The 27952-nt window shown below is 37.5% G+C and overlaps 1 protein-coding gene across 1 annotated transcript in view; it reads left to right on the forward strand.

Moving 5' to 3' along the window:
* Positions 1-27952, forward strand: part of VWF (von Willebrand factor) — a 99997-nt gene that overhangs the window by 8897 nt on the left and 63148 nt on the right. Inside the window, 13 exon segments of the mRNA XM_072400328.1 lie at positions 2595-2719; positions 7011-7227; positions 8581-8703; positions 9192-9303; positions 12492-12538; positions 13970-14106; positions 15701-15839; positions 16846-16946; positions 18438-18633; positions 19087-19302; positions 20948-21188; positions 21801-21889; positions 25456-25616. Coding sequence (XP_072256429.1) covers positions 2595-2719; positions 7011-7227; positions 8581-8703; positions 9192-9303; positions 12492-12538; positions 13970-14106; positions 15701-15839; positions 16846-16946; positions 18438-18633; positions 19087-19302; positions 20948-21188; positions 21801-21889; positions 25456-25616 — 1904 coding nt within the window.

Here is a 27952-nt window from a genome sequence, read left to right on the forward strand (position 1 = left end):
CGCCTGTCATGCTGCCCTCCGCATATTTCCCTGCTGCGGGCCTCTCTCACGTAGTGGTTTCTCCCACCAGTTATTCCTGAAGTGTACTATAAGCCAACAGGAGAAACTACTGGATTCAGTAGGGGACTACAAATATGTGTGCGGGTGAGCAATGCTGATAACAGGCAAGAACAACATCCCAGACAAATGACACAGGAAGATTCATGACATGAAAGGTGTAAGGAAGGAGGAGGATGTCATCTTCTAATGAATGAGTTTTAACAAGAATTCAAGTCTGTTTTGCTACTTTTCAGGATGTCCAGTTTTCTGATTTCAGCACTGTTGAAAACTGCATTAATGGTCCAGACAGGAAGCATATATATTGCAATACAGTATATATATCACATAACCAATCCTTAGAGCTGGTGGTTGTGTGCATTTTAAAGCTTTTGTTTTCCTTTATTGTAACCTGTTTATTCTGCCAGTAACACACTTCTAGTCTTGGGATGACAAGGCTCACTCACCCTTCTTTATCAGTATGATAGAAACAAGGACAACAAACCCAACACTTCCCCTTTTCTTCATAACTAGAGGGGTGTGGTTTTGAAGTACTCAAAAAAGATGGTCAGAAAGTTCTGACCAGAGTCGATATTGACTCACATATGAGCTACTTGGACCTTGGATCAGAACTCAGAATCTGACCAATCAAATTCTGAGTTTGGGTATCCCACACACTGGGAAAGTGCCCATACTTGGAATAGTTTATTAACAGACATATTCTACGCACAGGCAAAAGTGTCCATGCTCAAGATCATCCATGGACAGGCTGCTGCATTTGCAGAGGGCTGAGATCAATCTCAGGAATGGCATCAGTGCAGCCCTTCACAATGAAAAAACAGATAGTTACATTGGAAAGCAGACACATTTTTATGCAAAATGGGAAAAATTGCTTATGTATAGGAACTATTTGCTGTGCTATCACTTGCTTAAAAGTTTTTACATTACTTTATATATACCTGTAACTAATTGCTGTGGTTTCACTTGTTTAACACTCACAATATGAGAAAACAAGTGAATTTTGGCTGATAGATACAGATAATAGTCAAAAATAACAAAAATAATTAAAAGTTTATTGGCTGCCTTAGATATCTGCTACTGTAGATACTATTTAATAATAATTCCTGGAACTGCCTGTGTTGTATACTCTAAATTAGATATTTGCATCTTCTTATAAAGCATATGCATATGCATTGAGTAGATAATGAAGATTGGATGTCTGCCACATCCTGCCACATGAGTTATGGCTACTGTCCAATCAGGGTTATAAACATACGGCACTTACTGCTTAATTCATTAGTTGTTACAAACAGTACCTTTATTTAACAAGAACAACCTAAGTTTTAAACTTCAGACCCTGCAAGTTAAATTTATACCAAAATTGGGAACAAATAACACAAAGAAAAAGTATATGTATAAGACATATTTACCATGTTAGAAACTGAAATTCAATCTTCATTGATGCCGTTCAGACATAACTTTTATGAGTTCCAATAAAAGGATATTTAAAAGAATGTCCGCAAACACATTTTGGATGTTATTTATACTGCCCTCTTCATCGGGGCTTAAAATGCTTCAAGATGGAAACAGAATAGGATATTCCCTGGCTCAATAGGGAAAATCAGTGATTGCACTGAGCTAATATCAATATCTAAAAAATAAAGCTCCTAGATAAATATTGCTCATCCAGATTCACTTAGCTCAATCATTCAAGTCATGATAAAAAAGGCTGTTTTTCAAACCCCTGAAACATGTTGGCTGCTTTGTTTCCAAAGATACAATGTGATAATAAATAGAGAGGCCAGATTTCCAGAACTGTATTGCTGGCATAATACCATATTGATCCCTTTTTGTTTTGAATACTGATATAACTTTTTTTGTCATTATCTTTTCATGAACATGTAAATGAACTTTAGACATTTTTCCTATGTGAACAAGGCAAAAATGTATAAAGGGCCACATGTTATAGGAGGGTGGCAGGCAGATGGAAGTGTTAAAGTGTCAAATATAGGAGGAAATGGGTTATACCTGATGATGGGTGGCTGCTTGATTGAGAGGGGTCCTAAGTAGTCGTCTTGGGGTGGAGCAGGGCAGGAGATATGCAACTTGGCTTCCTGCTCTTCCTTCCTAATTAACCTTGCAATTATTGTATTGCATTATTTTTGATACCTTCATGACAGCTAGGTTTGCAGATGTTGCTGTGTGTCCGGGGATCTTTTTCAATGTAGGCTTTGGAACACGGATATGGTGTTCTGTTGGATGTTCATTTTTAATATTAGCAATCACCAGTGACCCAAAGCAGTATTATTGATCGTTGTGATATACTGTTGTGACATATTGTTTTAATTGTTGTATACATTTTGTTGTTCATTGTTTAAATTGTATAAGGGCTAGTCAGGGAAGCTCAGGGTGGGGGTATGGATTAGCAACAAAGTTGTCCCTCTGGCATACTATATCATACTTTAGCAATGTTGTCCATGAACAAGGTTTTGTAAGAATGATACACACCCTCATAATATTACAAATTTGCAAAATGGAATATTTTTTTTAAAACACAGGGATAATAGCAGAAAGGAGCTACGAGTTTGCCAATTCCTGGGCACTACACGGGGGAGATAAAAGATGCAAAAGAATTTATCCACCCAGTAACACCTGTAACATTTCATCAGAAGCAGCAGAAAAGGTTTGTCTTGTTATCTGCTGTGTATTCAATCTGTGTATTTCTATCTGTATCCCTAACTTTTTCACACTTTATCCAAAATGAAATGAAATCATTTGAACAGAATTAGGTTTAATAGAGAGCCTGTCACCAAACCATCCATTTTACCAACAGCCTTCCCAGATGATACAAGATTATATATGCATTTAACAAATGTTCTGCATGCAGTTTACCTGTCAAAGCCTCCATTGAGTAGACATTCAGAATCATTTAGACTGCTGCAGTACCAACAGACTTAGAGTGACACTCTAACATATTCTCTTTGCTCTTTCTCCTACAATTACATACAAGTTTATGGAAGGGAAGGGCAGAGAATTTGGGCCAGCACAGACAGTAATAAGATGCTCCTAGAAGAGGAGAGGGCTATGACATGCAAAGAGGGAGAACTAACCCTTCTACAAAGTCTAATTTGTTAAAAAAATCAAACCACTTTGCACATAAATTAAAAAAAAAATACATATGGAGATGAAAATAATCAAGTAAGCATTTAAAATACTTTATTTTTCTGTGCTTTTACCTGCAATTGTTTTTGCTTGTGATTGGGTCCCTTAATACTAAACAGTCCAATACTGCAATTGCACTTTATAAAATAAGTGCACATCAGTGGAGGAATTGTTGCTAAATATTAAGCTTTGTCAAATCTAGAACTAAATCTTTCAGCTCTTTGTATGTAAAGAGAAGTCTTTGTTTATGAGCATCACTTCCAGGAATGCAGATCGCAGTCCTCTAAACACTCGGCCTTTCTGCGGGTGTTCACATGCCAAACATTTCACACAATAAGAGTAGTTTTGCTGTTTCTTTTACCCATGCAAATGGAATATTTTGATCATGGTGTTAGCAATCTATTTTCAGATAGGAGCAAGTGGGCTCCGCCAACCATGTTCTTGACCTTAGCTGCCCAGTATAGCCTCTTCTTCTCTATTATAACTTGTATACCAGGACAATATGTCTTTCATGAGCTGACTTATAGATTCATTATCGGTACACTTTATTGGTGTGTCTGATATTTTAGAAGCATTTGTAGTGTGGCTTGGCCATAGAGTGGAACTAAAGTCTTTTATTAAATATTTGCTAGTAGGTAGTCTTTTTTTTTTACAGATAAAACTTTGTATCTTTCTTCTTCCACAAAAGCTTCTGTTTTACTTGCATGCAGTTGTCTTCTAAATTGCTGGCAATTGAACACATGTAAAGCTCAGAGTGTACAGTTTCAGTATGATTTGGGTACCAGGACAAATTAAGGTACAAGAGTTAGTTATTTAGTAGTTTGACCTTTTGTTCTTTTAGAAAGTTTACGATTTAAATAAAAATCATGTAATAAATAACATAAGGGTTCATTTTTAAATCTTTTGGAGCTGATTCCACTGACATTTGGTCACATTTTCCCCCAGATTCATTTTCCTGACCCAGATTCATAATTTCTCCTATTAAAAATGCTATATTTTAGGCAAATTTGCCTGGCAGAAAAGCCCAAACAATGATATGCCAAAGTGAAAATTTCATAATTCAAAATATACCCAACATCTGTATTTTAATAGAAAATTACTTTATGCCCTATTTGTTATATTTGTAACTGAAGGAATGCACATTCGCTTGCCAAACCCTCCAACATTGACCGAAGGATTTGTTTTCACAAAATACAGAAGATTTCCTCATTTTATATGTTTTGTGTCAGACCCCATCAGGACCTTTTATCTTAGGAAGAGTGCTGAGCTTGTGCTTTTTACACAATTTAAGCATTACGAGGGTTATTTTTATAATTATTTATTTTAATGTTTAAAAATGTTTGCTCAGTTGCCTAAAGAATATTTTCGTTTAAATAGGAAAAATTTTCCCTGAGTATACAGAGCAAATCTTGTTAGATTTTAAAGGGAGAATAGTTCTAATTTATTCTGTACCCAGCAAAACACTCATTTAATATAAATCATCCACTTTCTGCAAGCAACCAAGTCTTTTAAAACCTCCCAGTTCCTAATTATTAATAATATTATTATTAATAATATTAATAATAAAAAAACAGGATTTATAGAGCGCCATCATATTACGCAGCTCTGTACAATAAATAGGGTTGCAAATGACAGAAGAATACAGACAGTGACACAGGAGGAGTGGACCCTGCCCCGAAGAGCTTACAATCTAGGAGGTGGGGGAATTCCACAATCTAGGAGGTGGGGGAATTCCACACACAATAGGAGGGGGAATATGTAGTGGTGGTGTGTAGTGAAGGTTTCAAAAGGCAGAAGAAGATGGGTAGGCAAGTTTGAAAAAATGGGTTTTGAGTGCTCTTCTAAAAGAGCAGAAAGTAGGAGCAAGTTAAATAGGACAAGGAAGACCATTTTAGAGATTTGGGGCAGCTCAAAAAAAGTCTTGGAGCCTTGCATGTGATGAGGGTATTAGTGAAGAAGTTATTAGTAGGTCATCAGAGGAGCGGAGAGAGCGGCAGGGGGGTATTTTTTACCAGGTCAGAAACGTACGTTGGACAAGAACTGTGGAGGAATGTGAAGGCAAAGCACAGGAGCTTGAATTTGATTCTAAGGTGAAATGGAAGCCAATGAGAAGAACTGCAAAGAGATGCAGCAGAAGAGGAGTGATGGGAAGGATGGATGAGTCTGGCTGCAGCATTCATAATAGATTGTAGAGGAGAGAGTTGGGTTAGTGGAATACCAGAGAGGAGGAGGTTACAGTAGTCCAGATGAGAGATCATCCATGAATCTGCTAACCAGAGATCACCCAATCCTGTCCATCCCCATTGCTTTCTCCTTCTTATAATGATACACAACTAGAAGAAAAAAACACAAATAAAAATGATGACATGAATGCATTTTTGCAAGCATATATTACAAATCTAAATGCCTGCAATGCGTATCCTATCCAGCCTTGGGAAGCTTTCATTATTCAGACCCAAGAGGCTTAAATAAAAGGTAACTTGTCACGTGAAAAAAAGGGGAATTGCCAAAGCTGACCTCTTCTGAAAATGTTCCTTTGCAATCAGTGCCCAGATTGAATGTGGTGACATTACTCCCCCCCAGTCATGAGGCAGTGTTCAGGCGTAGCATTTACGGTAGCTGTTAGGATCTGGCACTCTCTATACAGGCAGGTCACATACTCCATACCTAGTATTCTTATTGGCTATGGAAGGGCATGGAGTGCAGGTAAGGAGTTGGAAGGATTCTTTCCAGAGACACTGTCACTTTGAAGCTGCATGGGCATTTTCACGGAACCACTTTACCACCATTTAACCCCTTCCTAATGCCTCATAGAATAAATGTATTCATTATAGAGCTCTCAGCAATAAAAGCCAATATTTTGTGACCAAATTTTCATAGCGTTCAGATTGTGCTGCTAACAATAAATATTTTGTGACAATAACCACAAATGTTGCCAAACATTATTGTTTAGTAAGTTCCTCTACTAGGTAAATTTTGGCATGCATAATGTAAATATAAGGAAATGTAACTCAGTACAATGAGTCAGAAGGGATATTTTAATTTAGTGGTTTATCGGCTACATTTAATATAATATTTACTGAACTTTGCATGGCCTGGAATACTTTATGAATGAAAACATCCTATTACATATAAAAAATTCTGTAAATCACTTCTATGTATCCAGGATCTATTGGAGCCATAGATAACAGTAGCTAAAAAAAAGTTTGAGCTTGTTTTGATGATTTGATATGCAGGAAAGCAAAAAAACTTTTTTTATATCAGTGGCTTTGTTAGGGAGATTTCTCCTTCCTGTGAAGGTGACTGCTGCCTTCTGGAAAAGGAAGTGGGATGGAATTTCTTATTAGCATATTTTTCTAAGCAAAAAACAATTAACACTAAAACATTATTTGTGGGAACGCAATATTAAAAAACATTATTTCTGTCATCTCTTGTGATTCAGTGTTGGCTGCTCAGTTGCTATGGCTACGCTATTTTACATGGCAGGAGCAGCATATGTAAAAAGCGTTTAGGAAGTAAGTGCTGTGTTGCTAAATAATGGCTGTAGAGAAAAGACAACAGAGGTCACTAAGTTGGCTCTGCAGCCTGCCAAAGCTAGTAAAACATTTCACATATATGTATTTAAGCTGTGTATTCAGCTGTTTGCCTGGAGCTCAGCTTTACAGATGTCTCTATTACTCAGCAAAGAGATTATATTTAGAGAATATTAGTATATGAATCAAAAGGTAAACAAAACCCATTGAGGATACATCATTACTGACCAAAACATTGTCACAAAATATCCAAGATGTAATAATCTTCTTTGTTCCTAGGACCTCATGCAGAGATGCCAGCTGTTAAAAACATCGGCAGTGTTTGCGAAGTGCCATCAAGTTGTTGACCCAGATCCCTTCATTGACATCTGCGAGAAGGACATGTGTAAATGTGCGGAGGATGTCCACTGCCCATGCCAAACGTTTTTGGAATATGCCCGATCCTGTGCCCAGCAAGGTGTCATTATCCATGGCTGGCCAAAGGACACTGAATGCAGTAAGTTAATCTTTCTAAACAAAGGTTAATAAAAAATATCCATGCATGTAGCCCCATAAAACCTCACATGGGCATCATTCATCAAAATGAGTTTCTAAACTGCATTTTGAACTCATACTGAGGCCTCACTATCCCTAAGACCCCATGTTGCAAATAGAGTAATAAAGAATCCTGCTTAGCACTGTGACTGTTATATTGTGTGTACTGTAGACATAAATAAATCACTAACTGCCATTATCCATAACGCTGTAACACTATTCTTTTTTTTGTGGCTTTTGTGGATCATTCAATTGAAAGTCAGGTATTGGTCATATTGCACACTTAAGAGCTTGGTTTAAAGCCCAAATGAATTTTCAGTTTAAATCACGTAAATACATTCCATATGCATCAAAACAAAAGATGTTCAATATCTAACATTTGGTTGCAGAGATGGACTCTTTTTCTTTATTCAGTGAGACCTAAAGCTATACAATCAGCAAAGTTTAAACTACTTGTTGATTGAAGATCTCTAGCTTTCCAAGGTAATGAACAGTAAACCTTGGTACACTTTGTTTTTAGGCACCTGGAACATATTAGGTTAAATAAAGCATCAATGAGCAGTGAATTAAGTTGCAGGATGACTGCTATAGGAATCCCACTTTCAAAAGTGAGTCAGATTCTGTTTATCAAGTATATGCAAAGCCATCTTTTTTAGTTTTGGTTATATTTGGATGAAATCCATTACTTCCTGTCCTGAAGACACAACAAGAAGTGAGTGAAATTTCCTTGTTACAAAGATGATGCCAAAACAGGAAGAGAACTGGAAACTGGAAGATTTACCCTCCTATCTTTCTCTGGCAACGGTTGTAAAATTGTGAATTGGCCATTATTATCTGTCCGTGAGACAATGGTCAGCAGGACTGATACAGGGGGTTGGTCTACACAGCAGGTACAATAAAGACTTGATGCTTCCTAGTTTAATCTAGTTCCATAGCCTACCTGGAACTAAAAAAGAGGAAAAAGGAAAAAAAAGTTTTTTGGCTTATAGCTATGCCTACATTTTAATTGATTCTTCGGAACCTTCAGGAGAGGTCTACCTACCTGCAAACTACCTACCTAGAAAGATGGGACTACGAGAAAGAACATTTGTACCTGTTGCCTCAGAGACTGGTTAAATTTTACTTTTAAAAGTGCAGCCTAATTGGTTTTTACATGAAATATTTTCACTTCAATTCTACCTCTGTTCCAGTTTTCTTTTCTCTATATTTCAAAATCCACTTAGAAATCAGGCCATTCTGGTAAAACACTTCACTGGTCCTTCACACTTCTTTACTCTTTGTTATCCTAATTGTCCTAATTTTCTACTTTTTTTAGAGCCTGAGTGCCCACATGGGATGGAATACAACGAATGTGTGTCCCCATGTGTTCAGACCTGCCAGAGCCTCAATATTAACGAGGTGTGCCAGGAGAGCTGTAATGATGGTTGCAGATGTCCAGGTAAGCTTTTCTATCCAACCACGATCCTATGATGTCCATCAAGTATAACAAGCCTCTAACCATAAACTAAAAGTTATATTATGGAAAAGAAATTAAGTAACAGCTATGGGTGAAAATGAAAACATTTTATTAACTTACCATTATATCATTATAACCCTTGCTAAGCCAAAACTTGTTTTAGATAACAATAAACAGCAAGGAAGGAAAAAAACCCTTGTGTCTGTTTTTTTATTATGTATGTGACCCTATTATGGTAATGGGTACCAGGAAAAAGAAGGGAGGTGTATCTTTAAAGGGGGCACAACACAAGGACCTCCTGTAGGTTTCCACTTCTTCGTGTCCCTCCTACTTCCAATGTTAGATAAGTGTGAAAAATTTCCAAGATACAAATACATATCTGTGTTTTTATAAGCTCTTTGATGTCTTTTTTTTGATTGAGGTTTTCTATTGTTTGAAGTGGTACTTCAATGTTTTTATTTCATATACAGAAGGTAAAGTCCTTGATGGCTATCAGTGTATTGATCCCTCTGAATGTTCCTGTGTTCATGCTGGAAAGCGATATTCTACAGGGGCCAAAATCACTCGGGACTGTAATACTTGGTGAGTGGAAGATTTGCCATTTTTTCAGCTCAACTTAGTTTTTTAGTTTTCCTTTTTTATTAAGGAATATAGCAGTGTTTTTTTAGAACATTCCATTACACCATCATCCAAATTGTTGCAATTATTTGCTAGCACTTGGTATTTGAGTAGTACACAAACATAGGCAGCCATTGGATTCATATGTGTAATGATAGATTTCTTCTCATAGTGAATTGGTCCCTTTTCATCTCACTTTATATTTAAAAGGGGCTATACCCAGTGATTCTAGGGGTCTGCAATTTTTCAAAAGTAAGATAGGAGCGCAGGATACAGGAATATGTTGGGGGAAACAACTGAACCAGCATACTCCCTGTGCTCTCCATTCTGTGCCACCATTCTTTTCCAGGTTGATTGGCTCGCAGAACCATTTACCCACAGGATATAATGGCCACAAGCCCACATTATTCACAGAAAAATGGTTGCTGCCAAAGGGGAGGGAGGACGAGGACACCAAAATCTCATGTAACTGGTTGGAAAAAGAGAAAAAAACAAATGGAGAGAGAGGTCTTGTGGAGAGTGTTGCCCCGAAGAGGGGGGGACAAGTAATTTTGATAATGTGTCTGAGCTACTAAAACACACCCTGAATATATATATGCATGTCCTGATTTGCTCACCTTCCTTTATATAATTGCTAATTAACAAATGCACCTTTCAGGTTGTACAATTACCTTAACAGTTAGTGAAAAACATTTTATTTTGTAATATTTTTCTTATAACACATGTGTCTGCTGTATTGTCTGGTAATGGCTGCCTATACTTGTCTATATCATAAAAACAAACCACATGCCATTATGCCTTCAGCTAACAAACATATAAAGCTGTCATACTTAAGTTAAAAAGAAGTGTGGTATTTCATATTAATTACTACTGGGGTCTGATTTATTAAAGCTCTCCAAGGCAAGAGGGGATACAACTTCATTAATAAACCTGGGTGATTCAGTAAACCTGGAATGGATCTGGTCCAGAATTAAAAGCATTTGCTAGCCTCCCTAGCGTTCTAATTCCGTTCAAATTTCCATGCAAAAAGCGTTAAATTTTTTTTGCATGGAAATTTATTTTACATTGTAGGTTATAATTTTTAGACATAACTCACCGAAATATGTCCAAATAAATTTATTACTAAACTTTAAATAAAAAAACACAAAAATCTTTAAAAAAAAATAAAAAAATATTTAACCACCTGAGCGTTACACTGAGGTCTAGATTTCTGTACCAAAAGTGATCCACTGTTTTTCATGAATTTTTTTTTTTAAATTGTAGACCTGTAACTTACCGAAATATGTCCGAACAGGGGTTCTAGTAGATATTATGAATATAAAAAATGTTTGAAACACACAATCATGTAAAAAAAAAATACTTTTAATAAAATTAAAGGAAATTAGGCGAAGATCAGCAAAGGTAAGATAAGACACAGTGTTACACACTAGCCATCCAGGGAATAACTGGCAATTTTTAAAACTTTGATTCTGTATTTATTGGGGTTTGTTTTGAATTATTTTGTATTTGATTGGATACGGGAGTTTGTATCCAATCCAATACAAAATAAGAATTTGAATTTGCAAGTTATTTACTTTTATTTTATTTTTTTTTTATTTTTTTGTATTGGATTGGATACTGGAGTTTGTATGCAATCCAATACAAAATGGCAGTTTGAATTTACCAGTTATATACTTCGTATTTATTTGAATCATTTTGTATTGGATTCAATACAGGAGTTTGTATTGAATCCAATACAAAATAAATGAATGAGTTTCTATTTGAATTTCCCGCTCATGCGCCGACGTCATCACGCACGCAGGGAGGAGCCGTCCGGTTTTTTTTTTCTCCGCCGGACGGCTTCTCCCTTCAGAGATCATCCGGCGCTGGACGAAGAAGGACGTGGACGATCAGCGGGACCAGGTAAGATGCCGGCCGGCATCTTGTGTTCCGCCGGCCGGTATCTTGTGTTCCCGCTGGCACCCGACGCTGGAGAGGGAGATCGACGGACGACGATGGACGGAGGACGACGCTGGAATAGGAAAATGACGCTGGATGTGCACAGTGGGACCATGGAGGTAAGGATGTGACAAAATTACGGGGTTAACCATCCTAGCCATTTTTTTTTGCCCGTACCAAGGTCGGGCTTAACGGCTAGGTGGTTAAACATGTAATGTAAGTGTACAGTAGCATATATAATATAATTATTTATATATTATATGAAAATGTCTTTGTATTAGACTCAATACTGCTATTTTGTATTGAATCCAATACAAAATTATTTTATTTTCCCGCCAATCCGCCTGCCCGCCCGCACTGACACATGCATCAACGCCACCGGAAAACCCCAGAGATCATCTCTGCATTGCGCGACTGGGGATCGGAGGAGCAGGACGTGTCCCCAGGAGCTGCGGGGACCAGCAGGATGATGGGGGACGACAACGGAGCAAGTAAGTGAGGTTTTTTTAAGTTAAAGCTACCCCAAGTGTGACCGCTATTTGCAGGTAAAATACTGCTGGGGGAATACCGCTAAGGGGGCTAGCAAACAGAAAATGACTTTGAAGAAATCCATTTCAAGTTTGCTGGATCGCCCATCTTCACTGATGAAAGTGTATCCTTTCCAATTTATCTAAGCCTAAATTAGAGCTAAACTGCAGGAAAATAGCTAAATTCACATAAATACAAATACATATATGGAGGGGTGTATGTGTATGACCATACAGCCCTGAGGTTCACATTACCCAGCTCTGTCTGGCAGGGTAAGGGTCCTTGTTTTTTTGTGCTGCAGTTAAAGTGACCCTGCCATTACAACATCACTTAACACACAGATGGCTATAAAGGAATATGCTTACCTCCTGTTACCCTGTATGTTGAAAAGCTAAAGATTTGTTGCTCCCTAGCTGCTGCATGTAATGAACGCTTCAGGTATGGAATACCTATTCTTCCGCCGCACACTGTGTACTGCAGATATTCCACACACTTTGAAGTGGGGACCCTTTGTGCTCCACTCAATTTACGGTATATCTCCATACTCATTTGATAAGACTTTGACAACTAATTAATATATATTTAAAGCAAATGTAAAATGTCCTGCCTCCCATCAAAATGGCTGAATATTCTAATGTATAACATTCCTGTTTTTTTTTCTAATTCTTATTTTCATTTGTATTTAGTTCTTGCAAAAAAGGACTCTGGGATTGCAGTGATAAAGATTGCCCAGGTCAGTTAAAGAGAACCAGTCATACTTGAATTCAGCAAAAAAAAACAAACTAAATAGATAATCTTAAAGTGTACATAAATTCAAAATTTATGATTAGAAGGCAAATTATACAATCCTTTCTGGATAGTTTTGCTGTCTGTGTTTTTATCCCTGAAGATGCAGCCTAAATAAAAAAAGAAAATGGGAATTTAACTTTTATAAAGTTGTAACCAGAACAGATATCTCCATTAGTGATATCAGTACAGATAACACCAATGAGATTTCTCCTCACCTTTCACTTTCTGTTTCATTGACAATGATCACAAGGAAAAATAGGGGGGTGAATCTCCCCAGCAGCCCTACAAACAGCAATAAAAGTTTAGAGGCCCAACCCTGCATGTCTATCCAAAACAGTTTAAGTTATAATTGTTAGATGAGGCCCGAAGTAACTTTCCTCTTGAGTTACAAAGCTTTTTTTCCTTGTAATATAATAAGCAATTTGATAAACACGTTTAGTTATTACATTTTCCACTAGTGCACAGTGAATGTTTCCACAGAATGAGCCAGATTGCCCCAGGCTGGTTTTAGCTTTGATGTGTTGTTGAAAATTACACATCTTAAATTTCCTTTTTTTTTTTTTTTTTTTTTTACTCAACGTATTAGTTGCGCACGCTACAGTTACAAGGAAGGTTGACTCAGCATTTAATTTCACCAGTAAATTGCAAAAGGAAATTCTTACAAGTTAGAGATGTATTTTATTTTCTTTGCTTGATAATTGAACTATGAGATGAGAAATAGTAATAAATGTTTCATTTATTTGTGGCCATTCCCAAAAAGCCTGATGTCTAACTTACCCACACTCAGTGAATAATATGCTTATCCAATGCTATATGGTGCTTTGTTGCACCTTTAGTGCCACCTGCAGGTGAAATCTGGTAATGTTTCTTTAATTGCGTTGCTGGTATTTAAGATGTGTTGTTGGAAATTACACATCTTAAATTACCTTTAAAAAAATATTTTCTTTTCACTCGACTTATTAATTGCATTAATTAATTAGAAGGAAGGCAGACTCAGCATTACTTACAATTTGTAAAAAAAAATATGTAAAAATATTATATTTGTAAAAATCGAATAAAAAAAATGTAAAAAATCAGACAGCTTAGACCAGGATGAGAGTTTGTCAACTTCAGCTAATGCCAGAAGAGATATTGAATTCAAGGTGGCCCTTAATATATAGGATTCACACAACTTTCACCCAAAATTCCTGGAGTCTTTTAAGCAAATCAATTTAAAAAATACCTATATATATGATGAAAGTTGTATAAATCCTGGGTAAAACATTTGTAAAAAGACTCCCAAAGGTTTTTGTCGACATTGTGTGCTGGGTCAGCCTAAATTTATGCTATGAATTCATGTTTTGGACAAAACTTAAAATGATTTCTTTCTGTACAGGAGAATGTTTTGTCACAGGACAGTCTCACTTCAAAAGTTTTGACAACAAGTATTTTACCTTCAGCGGGATCTGCCATTACCTACTTGCCAAAGACACCATGGACAACACGTTTTCTGTTGCTATAGAGACTGTGCAAGTAAGTTTACTACTTTTTAGAAGAGCTGACCAACTAAGCCTAAGCGTTAACAAACTTAGAAAAAATTGAATTAGTTTTCTTCCCTAAAGAAGTCACAAAGAGCGTTAAAATGATCACAACAGGGAGAGAATTGGTTGTGGTAGTGGACATTGGTGTAATGAACTGGTCCATTTTCATGCAATGTGCAGTTATTACTTCTCCATCCTATAAAAACAGCCTGCATATAAATGCCCCCTCATCCAGACTGATATCCACCCATCAAGGCCTTATGATATTTGCATACTTCCTGCCAAAAGCTATCCGCCTGCATCAGGGTGGAGGTTTTTGGAGATGAGTACTGATATAGGGTGCTGAGATGTTTTTCAGAAGGCTACGTACAGTACCTTGCCCCCCCTTGCACCAGCCATGATCTGCTTACGTTGCATTGAGTAACACAGACTCGCAGTGATGATGCCACTATGTCTAAAATAAACTATGCAATGAAAACATAGCTTGAAAAATGTAATGAGCGTGTTGATGAAGGGGGAAGGAGGAACCAGGAGAGCAGAATAAGAGCAAAATATTTTTTAAAGCAAAAAAGAATCAACATACAAAACTCCTTATAACCATAAGAAGTATTGGTCATTCTGTGTTCTCTATATGTGCAAAATGTATAGGTAAACTGTAACCATTGTGACAGCCAATACAAATGCTAATGCAATGTGTAGGTATGGATATTATAATCGCTACTCCTGGTTGATGCTCAATGATGCATCAGATAGGGCATCTGAGTATGAAAAAAAAGAATACACAGGTTTGTTTTATGTCTGGCCATTGTCAGCATTAATAGTGACAGACTCTTTTATTAAATAACTGCTGTGATTTATCATGCTGGAGACAGTAATTTAGTGAGATGGGGCCAATAATTGCTTATTTACTAACATGCGTCAGTGATGTCTTTAGCTGCTAGTTAACGGATATACTCATATGCAGTCACATTAGGGTTGATCAATTAAAGCTTCACACTCAGGTCAGATAATAGTCACCAGAGGGGTGAAAATCTGGGGGAACTTGACGCTGTTCATCATATTCATTAAGCTAATTGACTATCCCATTTTCTGTGTGTAGTATATGTATAGCAGGTACTCAATACCATATGCAAGAACCTTATTACTTATTTTATTACAACAATTTACTCTCATTTATTATAACAACTCTTTATTACTTATTATAAAAGTAACTACCAGAAATTTTTGCAATATTTATGATCAAACAAAGACTGGTGGTGAATGTATACCAGTTTGATGCCACTTCTGTATTTTCTGTGGTTTGCACATAATCTGAATGTATTTATGCTCTCACACTTTAAATGGACAACAACAGTGCCACCTACAGGCCAAATACATTTGTAGGTTATTGATGTGAAATGGGTTGAATAAAAATAATGAATGAAAAAAAGTATGAATCATTTGTTATTTATACAAAAATATGCATGGTTTTATTTTGTTGTGGAAAAAGTATTCCTTAAACCTTAAGAATTAAATCTTCCTTTTCAGTATTGTGCAGATTAGAGCTATTATTAAAGAAAATTACAAACATAAAGTTTTGTTTTTAGTGTGCAGATGACCAAGACGCTGTGTGCACCCGGTCTGCTTCTGTTCGTCTCCTAGACATGCATAATATAACAATAAAACTCAAACATGGAGGAGGAGTGTCTATAGATGGACAAGATATTATGCTGCCCCTGCTACAAGGTAAATGCAGCTCTGACAATGTTATCTGTATTGTAAACATTCTATGTATTTACTTTTCTTGTTGAACAAAAATACATTTTCTGTTGTAACAATAAAGCCAGAATGAACTTTAAGTTTAAGTAATTTAAATAATTACAGGTATTACCAATACAAGGTGCAAAGTTTACAGAAGCACAACCTGAGTAAAAAAGCCTATTCCCTGCTACCAGTTGTATAAAAGAATTCTTCAGGGAAGAAGTGGTCTCTCTGCAGAGATCTGAGTCAGACCTAGAGCTCTCCAGTTATGCTCCCTGCTGATTAGAAAGCTCTAGCTTTGATACAGCAAGGGTGTGTCAGACCTTTGCAGAAATACCACTGCTTCCGCACAAAGAAACAATCTTTCTGTACAGCATGCTGGCAAGGGATTTTATTTTCTACCAAAGCTGTGGTGTTTTCTAATCAAAACAAACTGTAAAATGTTGCATGTTTACATCTGGATGCATCTGAAATGTATTAATCTGAGTTAAACCTAAAGCAGGACTAAACCCTGCTATACTCACTTGTCCCTGTTTTATCGCAGGACCCTGACATCTTCCTCTTTGCTTCCTAGTTGTGATGTTTGATCTTGATTGGCTTGAGCAGACATGTGGGGATCCTGGCAAAGAACGCTGGGCTGTACATGTGCACCTCGTTGGTTTTTCTAGTTTCATGGAGAAATCAGGCATGAGAGAATGCTTATTGCTGAATGGACATTGCCTGTCCCTTTCTGAAACAAAGCCATGCCTGATCACACATTTTAGTTCCCCTTTAAATGTTAAATTGGGTTAAAATGTGTGCTCTTTTTGTGTGTAAAATATAAACATTTACTATTATTCTGGTCTTCATACCTGTTAGAGCCAATGCCAGTGGCTTGTAGTCCCAGAAATAGATTTGATGTTCTGTCTTTCTGAAGAGATCTGACAAAACCCTGATGAGTGAGTGAAATGTTTCAGAAAAGTACAGACTAGTCTCATTGGACTTTTAACAGGTTCCCTCCGCATCCAGACTACAGCACTGACATCAGTACAGCTGTCTTATCGCGATGACCTCCAGATCGATTGGGATGGCCACGGAAAGCTTCTGCTCAAGGTGAATTACATTCTTGAAACTTTTCATAGAGCAACTTCAGACCCACAGTGAGCTGCAGTTTGTTCTGCCATGGGCTTAACAGCAGAGGTTGGACTAAGTCATCACCCTTCAAGTCCAAATCGAATCCCAAGTCATTGACATTTGGTCCCAAGTCAAGTCTCAAGTCACCAAGAATTCCCAATTTATCCCCATTTGTCCCTATATAGAAACAGAGCTCTGATCCAGTTCTTAAGCACAGGATCACATTCCAAGTCCACGGCATTCTCTGCTGACAGCTGAAGGGGGAATGGAGCAAGGCAGTGAAGCTTTTTTAACACCCCCCCCTCCCTTCAGCTGTCAGCAAAGAAAGCAAGTCGTGAGTCAAGTTGCAAGTCGCTGGGGAAAACCCTGAGTCAAGTTGCAAGTCCTTTATTAGACGACTTAAGTCAGATTTGAGTCCAAGTCCCGCAAACCTCTGCTTAAAAGCGGTCCCCTCTACTCACATTCAAGTAAATTGGAGCAGATGGGAACCAATTTTTGCATTTGGCTTTGACAAATATTGGTGTGGTTCCCAAAAGCAACAAGTCACTTTCAGCCATGCAGTTGCTGGATGAAGATTCCCGCCATGGATGCATGCAAGTCTGGTTATCTGTGGTCCAGTTTGCTCCTTTAGTTTCATTACATAATGAAAAATATTTTAGTGGTATCTAATGGCCAATTAAATGTTAAGGAACAGTTACCCAAATATGTTACACTAACAAGACACTATTAGGGTAAAGTACCCCTCCACTAAACCAGCTCTCTAATATTAGGTTGTGCTATACACCGGCAATTCTGAATGCTCAGTTAGCCAACTATCTTGAAAAGAGTAATAAAATGCTATATAGAAATACCCTATATTAGAGCAATCCTCTAGAGCAGAGTTAGGCATACTCCGGCCTTTAGGCCGGATACGACCTAGCCAGTATTCCAGTCCGGCCTAACGCCCCCCCCTAGTTATTTATTGTTAGATCCGGCCTAATTGATTCATCGATATCTCCAGTTCCCGCACAGTAACTCCAATTACTATGCCTAAAGAGCAGAAGCAACACGCAGCTACCAGTCTCCAGAAGGTTGACCTCGAACGTGGTGTTTTCAACCCCGAATAGACTGACAAATTATTCTTCGTCCAGCGCGGCAACAAAGCCCCGTGTTTAGTGTGCAACAACATCAACAGCACTTTTAATCTGTCAAATCTCAAGGGGCATTTCGATGCCAAGCACGTGCACACATACAGAGACTACACCGCGGAAGGGCGGAAGACTGAGGCTGCTCGATTGCAGTCACAGTTGGAAAAATCCTTTCCTTGGACACCTTGTTTCTTCTGGCCTAGTGTGCCTTCTTGAGCTCCTGAAATTGCCTAGTAGTCCAAAAAGTTTGCCGACCCCTGCTCTAGAGCTTTATGCACTATGACAGATCTGCCAAAAATCTACTGCTTAAGCTAATTTTTTATTTTCATTTCTTCAAACTTAGTTGTCTCCAGTCTACTCAGAATCTACCAGTGGACTTTGTGGAAACTATAATGGAAATCAGGGTGACGACTTCCTTTCACCATCAGGGCTTGTGGAGGCCAGTGTAGAGGACTTTGGAAATTCTTGGAAGCTCAGTGGTGACTGCGTAGATCTAGTGAAACAAGACATGGACCCGTGCATTCTGAACCCCAAAAGAGGTAATGGACAAGCAGTGTCAAACCATTCAATTACATTTACCTAAATGTTAGAGGAATGGAGTTTTTTTGGAGATATGGTTATGAAAGATGAGTTCAGTTTTTTTATGTAGTAAAACAATTCCTATATTAGTTAAAGTCTTGAAAGAAGTAAAGTAAGAAAACAATGTGGTTTCTCAAAAACCTTTGGTGCCCAAGGGGAAAGTTTAAAACTTTTTATTTTATTTATCATTTGTAAAAAAAAGGGTTAGAGTGGGCCTTGAATTTATCGGCATAGATTGTCCAATTTTATTTTTTGTGCACTGTCCTGATCCAAACTGGACAGCAATCCAAGAGGATAGGTCAGTTGGTCTTCTATATTAGGTTCATACTGGAAGAAATTCCCCCTGCTTCTATTTTATTATTTTAACTTGTAAAAAAACATGTCATAAAGTATGTATCTTTTGTTCTCTGCAGCCAGATTTGCTGAAGATGTTTGCTCTGCTCTCATGGACACCATCTTCCAACCATGTCACAATGAGGTCAACCCCCTCCCATACCTGAAGAACTGCAGATACGATGTCTGTGCCTGTTCAAATGGGAAGGAATGCCTCTGCTCTGCTTTTTCAAGCTATGCTTCTGCCTGTTCCAGGAAAGGTGTACTTATTGAATGGAGAACACCTGAATTTTGCCGTAAGTTTGCTTATAAATTTTAGTTTGGTATTTGTATAGTTGTAGAGTTGTGTACCTTTATTCAAATAAAAAAAAAAGCCAAACTGGAAAACCAAATAATGTTGAATTCATCAGCATACCATTGAAGGATGAAGAGGTAGTAGTTTCAGCTGCAGTCAGATTTCTGGGGTTGGAAGTAACAATCCAAAAATGGCATTATAGAAGAAAAGGTCTTGTGTTAGTCGGAATTTTTGATTTCCCATAGGGTTTTAGAATCTTTGCTCCTGGTCATACCAACATAGGAATATATGGACGACCCCTGACAATGTCACAATGTAATTGGAGGAGCATTATGAGCATTTTTCCCCACAAAGGTCATTATAAAATTAAAAGCAAATCTGTGTTTTGCCTGTTTTCATTAACTATCCTCCCTCAGTAACAAATTTTAACCGTCCCTGTATTTCTGTGTTGCTATATTGCATGTCAAAAGCCAAAGAAAATGTTCAATACTTTCGAATATAGGGAAGCATGTAACAGACTCTATTTATACCAGTGCTGGGCTGATCCCACATTTGGGCTTCATAATCCTGTGTAAACTATGGTTTCAGTAAATTGTAGTGAAGACTACAAACACCATCAGTTAATACAGAAGAAATGTATATGCTGCTTGGGAACTCTGTAAAAAAGTGAACCTGTTAATGTTTCCAGCATTCCATGCTGATTGGATAGCTGTAGCTGAGAAATTCAGGCCATGTGTTGGATCTCTGCAGAGATACCATTGTTTGTGTCTCTGCTAAAGAGATATTTACCCTGATTTCCTGTCCTGGTAACTTACAGTAACTGGGACCAGTTCAGGAAGTGAGTGAAAGATCTTCATAACTGTCAAACAATGAAAATATTTCAACCATTGCTGATGTTAGAAACAAAATAAAAACAAGCAAATGATGCGCTGTCATTGTCCCGTGATGTGAAAGATTTTGTTCACCTTTGGTGATTTTACAATTATTGAACCACGTAGGGGTTAACTATGAAATGATAACAATTGCTTCTTAGCGTAACACCAATCTTTCTGATTTCTGTGAAGTGGGGATATAAAGGAAATAAAGCTTTGCTTCATAAGTGCTGGTTCTGGGACTCTGACATAATACCAACGAGGATCACACATTCTGCCACTTTCATGGTCATCCTTAGAAGCATTACTTTGAGTTTTCTAAAGAAAAAGCAATTGTTTGGAGAGCCCAAGAATGTCTGTCTTCTACAACAACCAACATTGCTGCTCCCATTTCAATTAGGCAATCCTAATACTCATTCCCAGTGGGAACGTGTCTTGGCTAAATGGAAAAATATTATTTGTTTGGTAATAAGTTTGCAAATGTTGGATGGCATATAAATGATGATTTCTAATTGTTTGCTGTACTCTGCACTCTTGCAGTTGCTTTGATTCTTCAATATCATTGTAGCATGCCTTAGAAACACTTTAACTTTTACTGCAGCTTGATGATTCAGGATCAGTGTTTTCTGTGGCCTATAAGCATCCATTGCTTTAATTTTTTAATCTTCCCTAGGTACTCTGATATTCATTAGTTGTTTTGGGGCAATATACTGTATACAGGTCACTTTTGTGTTTTTAGTGATTGAACCAAAATGTAATTTCTTGTTTTCATAGCGATGGTATGTCCTGAGGGAAAGATCTACCAGGAATGTGGAAGTCCCTGCAATAGGACCTGTCGTTCCGTATCCCACCCAGACACTAACTGCAAAGAGTTTTGTATGGAAGGATGTTACTGCCCTCCTGGTCTCTATGCCAATGAGTTTGGTGAATGTGTACCCAAATCGGAGTGCCAATGTTACTACGATGGGGAGTTATTCCAGCCTGATGATGTCTTCTCAAATCACCATTCCATGTGGTATGTAATAGGTCCTGTCTGCACCTGAAATATTAAGAAGACATAAGTTTAAAGCAATTATTAAACATCATAAGTCTTTTTTTTCGTCTGATGCACAAACAGTAAAAAAACAATACTACCCAGTGGCAGTGAAGTTATTTAGTAGAAAAAGTATTTATTTCTTGCAATAGAGCATTTCCAACCTAAAAACTGAATTAATCTTAAGAGCTGATTCTGTAGTGGGGAGGCTGCTATAACTGAAGGTATGGGGGAACATCATTCACTCAACAAATTAGTTGAGTTTTTAGGTTGAAGCAATGTCATGCAATTGTTTTTCTAAAAGTATACCAACTCTTATCTTTGTAAAGTGACTTTTCACTTAGCTGTATAAATAAACAAAAAACAACTCTGTTTACTTTAATCATTCAATTATAAGAATACAAAAATCCTTTTTTCCCATACATACGATTTGCTACAGAGAACTACCCAACACTAGCCAATGATCAGGTCCATTTCAAACTTCCAAACTCAGGCAGTCCAGAAAATAAATAATTATTTCTGATTGGTTCCTGCATATTCCACATTGTTTCTCACTGGTAATGTAATCATTCGATTATCTATTTTCTTTTCCAGTTACTGTGAAGAAGGACTCATGCATTGCATTGCAAGTGACATCCCTGGCTCCTATTATGCAGATGCATATTTTAGCCAGTCTGCAAGAGGTGAGCATTATGTCCTAAAATCAAGAATGCTGTCACTAAATGTAAATATTACATGGCAACTCGAAGCAACAGTCATTAAATCTAATGATCTAGTGATGCTTCTCAGAAAAAAGTGCAACTGTGCTAAAGTTAAAACTAATTTTAATGTAAAACTCCAACCACACCACTAAATACATGTTTAAAGTGCCTTCATACCATATATGCATATCTTTGTGATAAAGTGTATGATCATCAAACCCTTACCAAACTTCATAGTCAGTAAAATTACACTAGAACTGCTGCAGCTTTGCAGCTTCCTGGGTCACAAGCTTGCTCACTAAGAAAATAAGGGTAGAGATATCTGTTGAAGTAGCCAGAAGAGTAGACCTAGGGGATTTTTTTATATCCAAAAGTAAATTCCAAGGTTATGCCAGGAAGGCCACTGGTATCTAGCTTGAAATTTGCAGGGGCATTATGTAGGACCACATGTAGGACCTAGGCAGATACATCCCCTGTCTGGACAGAGAATCTGGGATAGATTTACTGAACACAGGCCCTTCTTGGAAATACCCCCAAATATTTATCACCTTTCACCACCACAGTCCTTGGCAGTGAAAAATGATTGACCAGGATATAATACCATCCATAACCCAAATGGTTACTTCCCACACTGACTGCTGACTAAGCAACCACAGCTTAAAATAATATAAGCCTCATTGGCAAAAGGCTGTAAAGGTTCTATTTGACTGATCCATTGAAAATTTTCTGCTCCCAGATCTTTTTATCTTCATTTTTTATGAATGTACACCTTGCCTTAGAGCCCCAAAGCAAGCAGAGTACAATGCAGTCCAAAAAAGCAGTAGTAAGATATAGTAAAGCAATGCCACTTTATACATAGACCTGTTAGTGAGTATACTAAAACATTTTTAAACCTGGCTAGGCTGTAATTTTCATTTATAACTCCATTATAACAGAAAACGTGGCTTTCATTCACCAGTGGAGTACATGGGATACCTGCAATAAATACCCCCATTTATTGGTCCTGGCCAGTGATTTTGTTCTCTAAAGACCTCAGTCCCAAACCTGAGTGATCCAGCAAACCTGGAATGGATCTGATTTTTAAGAATCACCCGGGTTAATTGATGAATTTGTATCTTCTCCAGCCTTGGAGAGCTTTAATAAATCAGGCCCAATGTTTGAGGTGTTTTAAACTCCTTTCATTCTGCTTTTGTTCAGACAGAAAGCATGTAAACCTGCACAACACTTCCTTATGTGACAACAAGCTGTAGTCCCACCCAGTGTACTCTATTACTGTTCATGCCATGTTAATAAATGATGCCTGATACATCGATGTTGGGATAGATAGTCTTCTCTTTACTGCCAAAGTGATGTGAGGTTGTTTGGGAAAAGCTTATTTTAGCACTGGAGAGAAATAACCCTATGACTGGGCAATGCCATGTTCTTAGAATTTGTGTTATTTTTGGAATGCCATTTGGGCAGTTGCCAGGGAATAGAAAAGTAAATATGATGTTCAGGGCTGCAGTACAGCACAACACTGGCAACATAGTTGAGCAATACCGTACTTGTAAGTGTCAAGATGAAGTATAAATTAAAGACAAGCTATTAAGTATACAGAATTAAAGCAATACCAATCTGCGAGAAGCCAAACCCTTTCGTAATGTTCTGTACTGGCCCCACATCAAATAAACAGGTTACCTCAACAGTTTTATGTGGAGCATTTCAAGACTGGAGCACCATGTTATGGAAGTGAGCGAAACTTTTATATCTTATGTGTGTTTACTACTGTTGACTGGCAAATACTGTTTGCTTTCAGATGCATTGCAGTTGTTTCAACATCAGGTTTGACCTGTTGACCACTTTTTGACCTGCAGTTGATGCTCATTTGTTGACAGGACTGTTGCTAATGCGAATAAGGGGGATTCTGCAGTGTTCAGGGCCATGGATGGTGCAGTTCCTTTTGGATAGTTGGCTGACCTTGATGGCTCTGATGACACATCCTTAATGGCAGAGTAGCTGCCAATAATTACCCACCACCATGCTGTGCGTGGAGACTAACCCAGTAGTGTCTCAGCTCCTAATATTATTCATATCACAAGGCAAGGTAAAGAGTTTGTAGTTTGAGTAAAGATGTCTACATGGGGAACCTCCACTATACACCGAGGGTTTGTTGTCCCTTAGTGGGAACATAGCCCTCTCCTTAATATTCCTGGTATATGTTTCCCCAGACATACTTTTGTCAGGGTTATATTGCACTCCTGCCTATCAAATTAAACTTGGTATGTTGTATTAAACATTAAAGCGGAACTTTTTGGGCATCTAGGTTGGCTGTTGGGGTGGTGTTCATCCATCCCTAGCACACACAAGGGAAGCCAAGAATGCCACAGAAAATAGAAAAGTTTTCTGCATGCTCAGCTCAGCATTTTATTAATCACATAATCTCAGTGTGATGTAGCAGGTGAGATGTGTAATTGCAGAAGGAAAATCGCCTGCTTCTTATACAATAACCACCTACCTGAATCGTTCAGAGTGGGACTTAAGTTCCACTTTAAGTTTTTCGGAAACCTGTTCTGAGATTTCCAATCATCATACTCTTTCCAAGTACCTGACTCAGAAACGTCTGAAGCAGGTGACTATAATATCCATTCAGCTAGCAGGATTGGAAGGTCAGTAAGGGCAGCCTCTATATTATTTTTCTCATGGAAGGTCTTCTTTTTTAAATCCGGGTCATTAATACATCTGAAAAAAAAAATGATTTATGGCCATAAATGATGGCTAGGTCATCAGCTGTAAAAATGGGCAAAGGGGACATAGAGTTGAAATCCATCTCTGACTGTAATGATTTCATAAGTTTTACTAGTGCACTAGGAATTGTTTTTGAATTGTCATGGTACACCACTAAAGAGCAGAACATGCAGGGTGTATGGCTGTGTTCACTAGTTCATAATGTTCTAGAATTCTACAGCTTCATTTTATTACTGTGTGTGCTGACTGACAGAACCTCCTCATGACATGCAGTCCCCATGGAAGTCTTTACTGCTATCCAAGAATGCAGAAATAAAACAACGTGCTATATCGCATGTTCTATGTGCATGGTTAACAAGTGTGTGGTCCGAATGATAAAGCACTACTAGAAAGTTATATATATATTAAGATTAATGTGAACCTTTCTAATTTTAAACATGAACAAATAGCTAACTATATAGATGAAATATGTGTAAGGAAGATGTACAAGGATTTGTACTTCAGTTTTTCCAGTACTCAAATAGCACCATCCTGTCTGGATAGAATTGCATTTTTTGCAAGTAGCACTAACATGTCTTGTCCTTCCTCCAGACTGTGATTGGACAGTCAAAGGAGAAGCAGGAGGCTGATCAGCTAAAAATGTTGCCAGGTTGCCATGTTAACACTGACAAGAGGCTCACTTACTTTAGCCATGCCACGCTTTTTCTTTTGCCTTACATTCTGCATGCTGATATTTTAGGACTATTTTATCTAAATTTGGGTAAGATGACATTGCTTTTTTCATTTCTAATAAAGACCTACATTATGTACTTTGTACATTATAGTAAAAAGAAGTTTGATGTGCCGACCTCCGATGAGGAAAGTGGTATGCTCACCAGATGATCCCACCATAAAGGGAACTGAATGCACCAAAACGTGCCAAAACTATGAATTTGAATGCCTGAGCTCCTTCTGTATTTCCGGCTGCTTGTGCCCTGAAGGAATGGTAAGAGCCTTGTGAAATATTCTGTTCATTTAAATGTATTATCCAAATTTGAAGACATTTTCTCATCCAATCTATATCAGATCTTTAGACATTCCATTTTAAAATCATAGCCATTATTACTGTGTAACATCTGCATGCTTTGCAGTTGTAAAATTCTTCATTGTCCTGGAAAGGTTTTTTCATATGATTTTAAATGTGTTTATGAAAATGTTATCTTTTATTTGAGGCCAGGTATTGATACTGCTGAGAAGACATAGCCATACATATTCATCCTAAAAGTATTCAGTAGTTATGAGGTTAGGAATATGTGTAACCTGGCTGAGTTCCTCTATAACAAACATCTTTAAGGAAATGTCTTTTTGTGCATGGACACAGTCATACCGTAGTAGAATGGGGTCTTCCCCAAACTATTGCCACATGGAAGTACCCAGTTACCCTTGTATGTTGTACCTTTCACTAGAAACACCTGAACTTAACATTTGCAGGGGTGTCCATATTTTTGGCTATATAGTATGCAAAGAACCAAAGAGTCCAAAGAAGGAAAGAAAATAAAAGATGTAGGCAATGCCTTGTGCATGACCAGGACAGGAGAGACAAAAGGCTACACAGACAACTCACTAGCCAGGGAATTAATTAAATAAGCTCCAAAATTTGCCTCAATTCATCTCAAGTGGCTAGTGAATGTCCCTGTGGCTGTCTTTGAAAATCTCCCCCATGCATCCATTTTTTCTTTCATACTTTCAGCTTGGAATTTTATATCACACAGCATGAATGGGGGGGAATCTACAATAATTAAAGTTTTTCCTTCCAGTTGACAGATGGAATTAATCCAGCACACATACAGTACAAGTGACAAGTGATTTATAGTCTTATGGAGGTTAAACTCAAAAGCACATCTGGTTTTGTGTGCGGTTCCCCCATTTTACAGATGCGTAATGTGAAGCACGCCGAGGTCAGCAGACTTGTTATAGATGTATAATGACCGAGTTCACAGTCAGTCCCATGAGCCTCCCTGTTAAGGAAGATTTTATTTTAGTAGTGAAATATTATGGAGTTTGATATATGTTGTTGTGACTTGTAAGAATAGTTTGTTGTTACCTATGGCTAGCAATCAACCTTTCTTATTTTTTCATTTTACAGTCCATGGTTTAGGTGAATTAAGGTTCTAATTGGTCTTTGTAAGGAACAAGACTTTTTTCGCCTAACACATCCTCTGTTTTGTAGTATTCCATTCTTACTAGAAACAGGAATTATTTTCTGTAAAGAACCAATCAGATTCAAACGTTTAAGGCACGTTTAATGCTGTTTGGTGGATGAGGAAGAACAAATCTAGTTATTATATAACAACCTGTATGGTCACCTAAAAAAAGAGAAAGTTTTTGTGTTGTCTATGCAATCAAATCACTTCCATCTATGATTGCTCTATTTTACATGTAATTCATCAAATGGAAAATGCAGTAATCCATAGAAAGCTATAAAGTTTCAGTATTCCCCACAAGCCAATCCATAGGCTCACTTTAAAGTGGAACTTTTTAAAAAAAATCTAGAAGATGAAGTTTACAGCAAAGCAAATTTTCCAAAGAGATGGATACATTTGCATGCAAAGTACATCCACATTGCACGCCAATACAAAAACACATAAAAAAAAACAAAAGTATGTTAAAAACTTGTTTTAAAAATGATATTCAGACAGAATATTTCTTACCAATATTTGGGGCAGGTATAAATTTCTTTTCTTCCACTAGGTGGCAGTGATGTTAAAGAAACTATCATCCTATTTCTGCAATGATAGCTATGATTTTCTGAATTTTCAAAATAGTTTATTAAGGTTCTAAGAAGAAGAGAAATCAAAGACTGCACAAAAACAGCAGTGACAACTACCAAAAAAGTACTTTGTTACGACATTTAAAATGAGATAAAAAAAAAAATTCTGCCATCTCCTTGTTTTTTGTGTTTACAACAGTAACAATGTTTGAATCATTTAAAGGAGTTTTACTATTGGGTGTGGATATAACTATAACTATTGTTGGTTTGAATATACCCTAAAGGATTTTTTTTACAACAATCTAAGTTGTGTGAGATGCTCTATAAACACTTTAAGTAGTTAAAAGCTGACAGTGAAATGCCTTCATTTATCATAGTGCATCATACAGCCAGAAGTACAATGTATTGTGCAGAACAGCATCGGCAGGGTGGAGGGACCACACTTTCACTCCTTTAGTCATAAGGATGGCAGCCCATATTCTTGGTGTGCTAGGCTGGTATTTATATGAGTATAAATTTTCCTTACTTTTCAAAATATTAAAAGGTAAAATTGGGCAGCACGGTGGCTTGGT

Source organism: Pyxicephalus adspersus, chromosome 2 (genome assembly GCF_032062135.1).
Source record: "Pyxicephalus adspersus chromosome 2, UCB_Pads_2.0, whole genome shotgun sequence".
Classification (NCBI taxonomy): domain Eukaryota; kingdom Metazoa; phylum Chordata; class Amphibia; order Anura; family Pyxicephalidae; genus Pyxicephalus; species Pyxicephalus adspersus.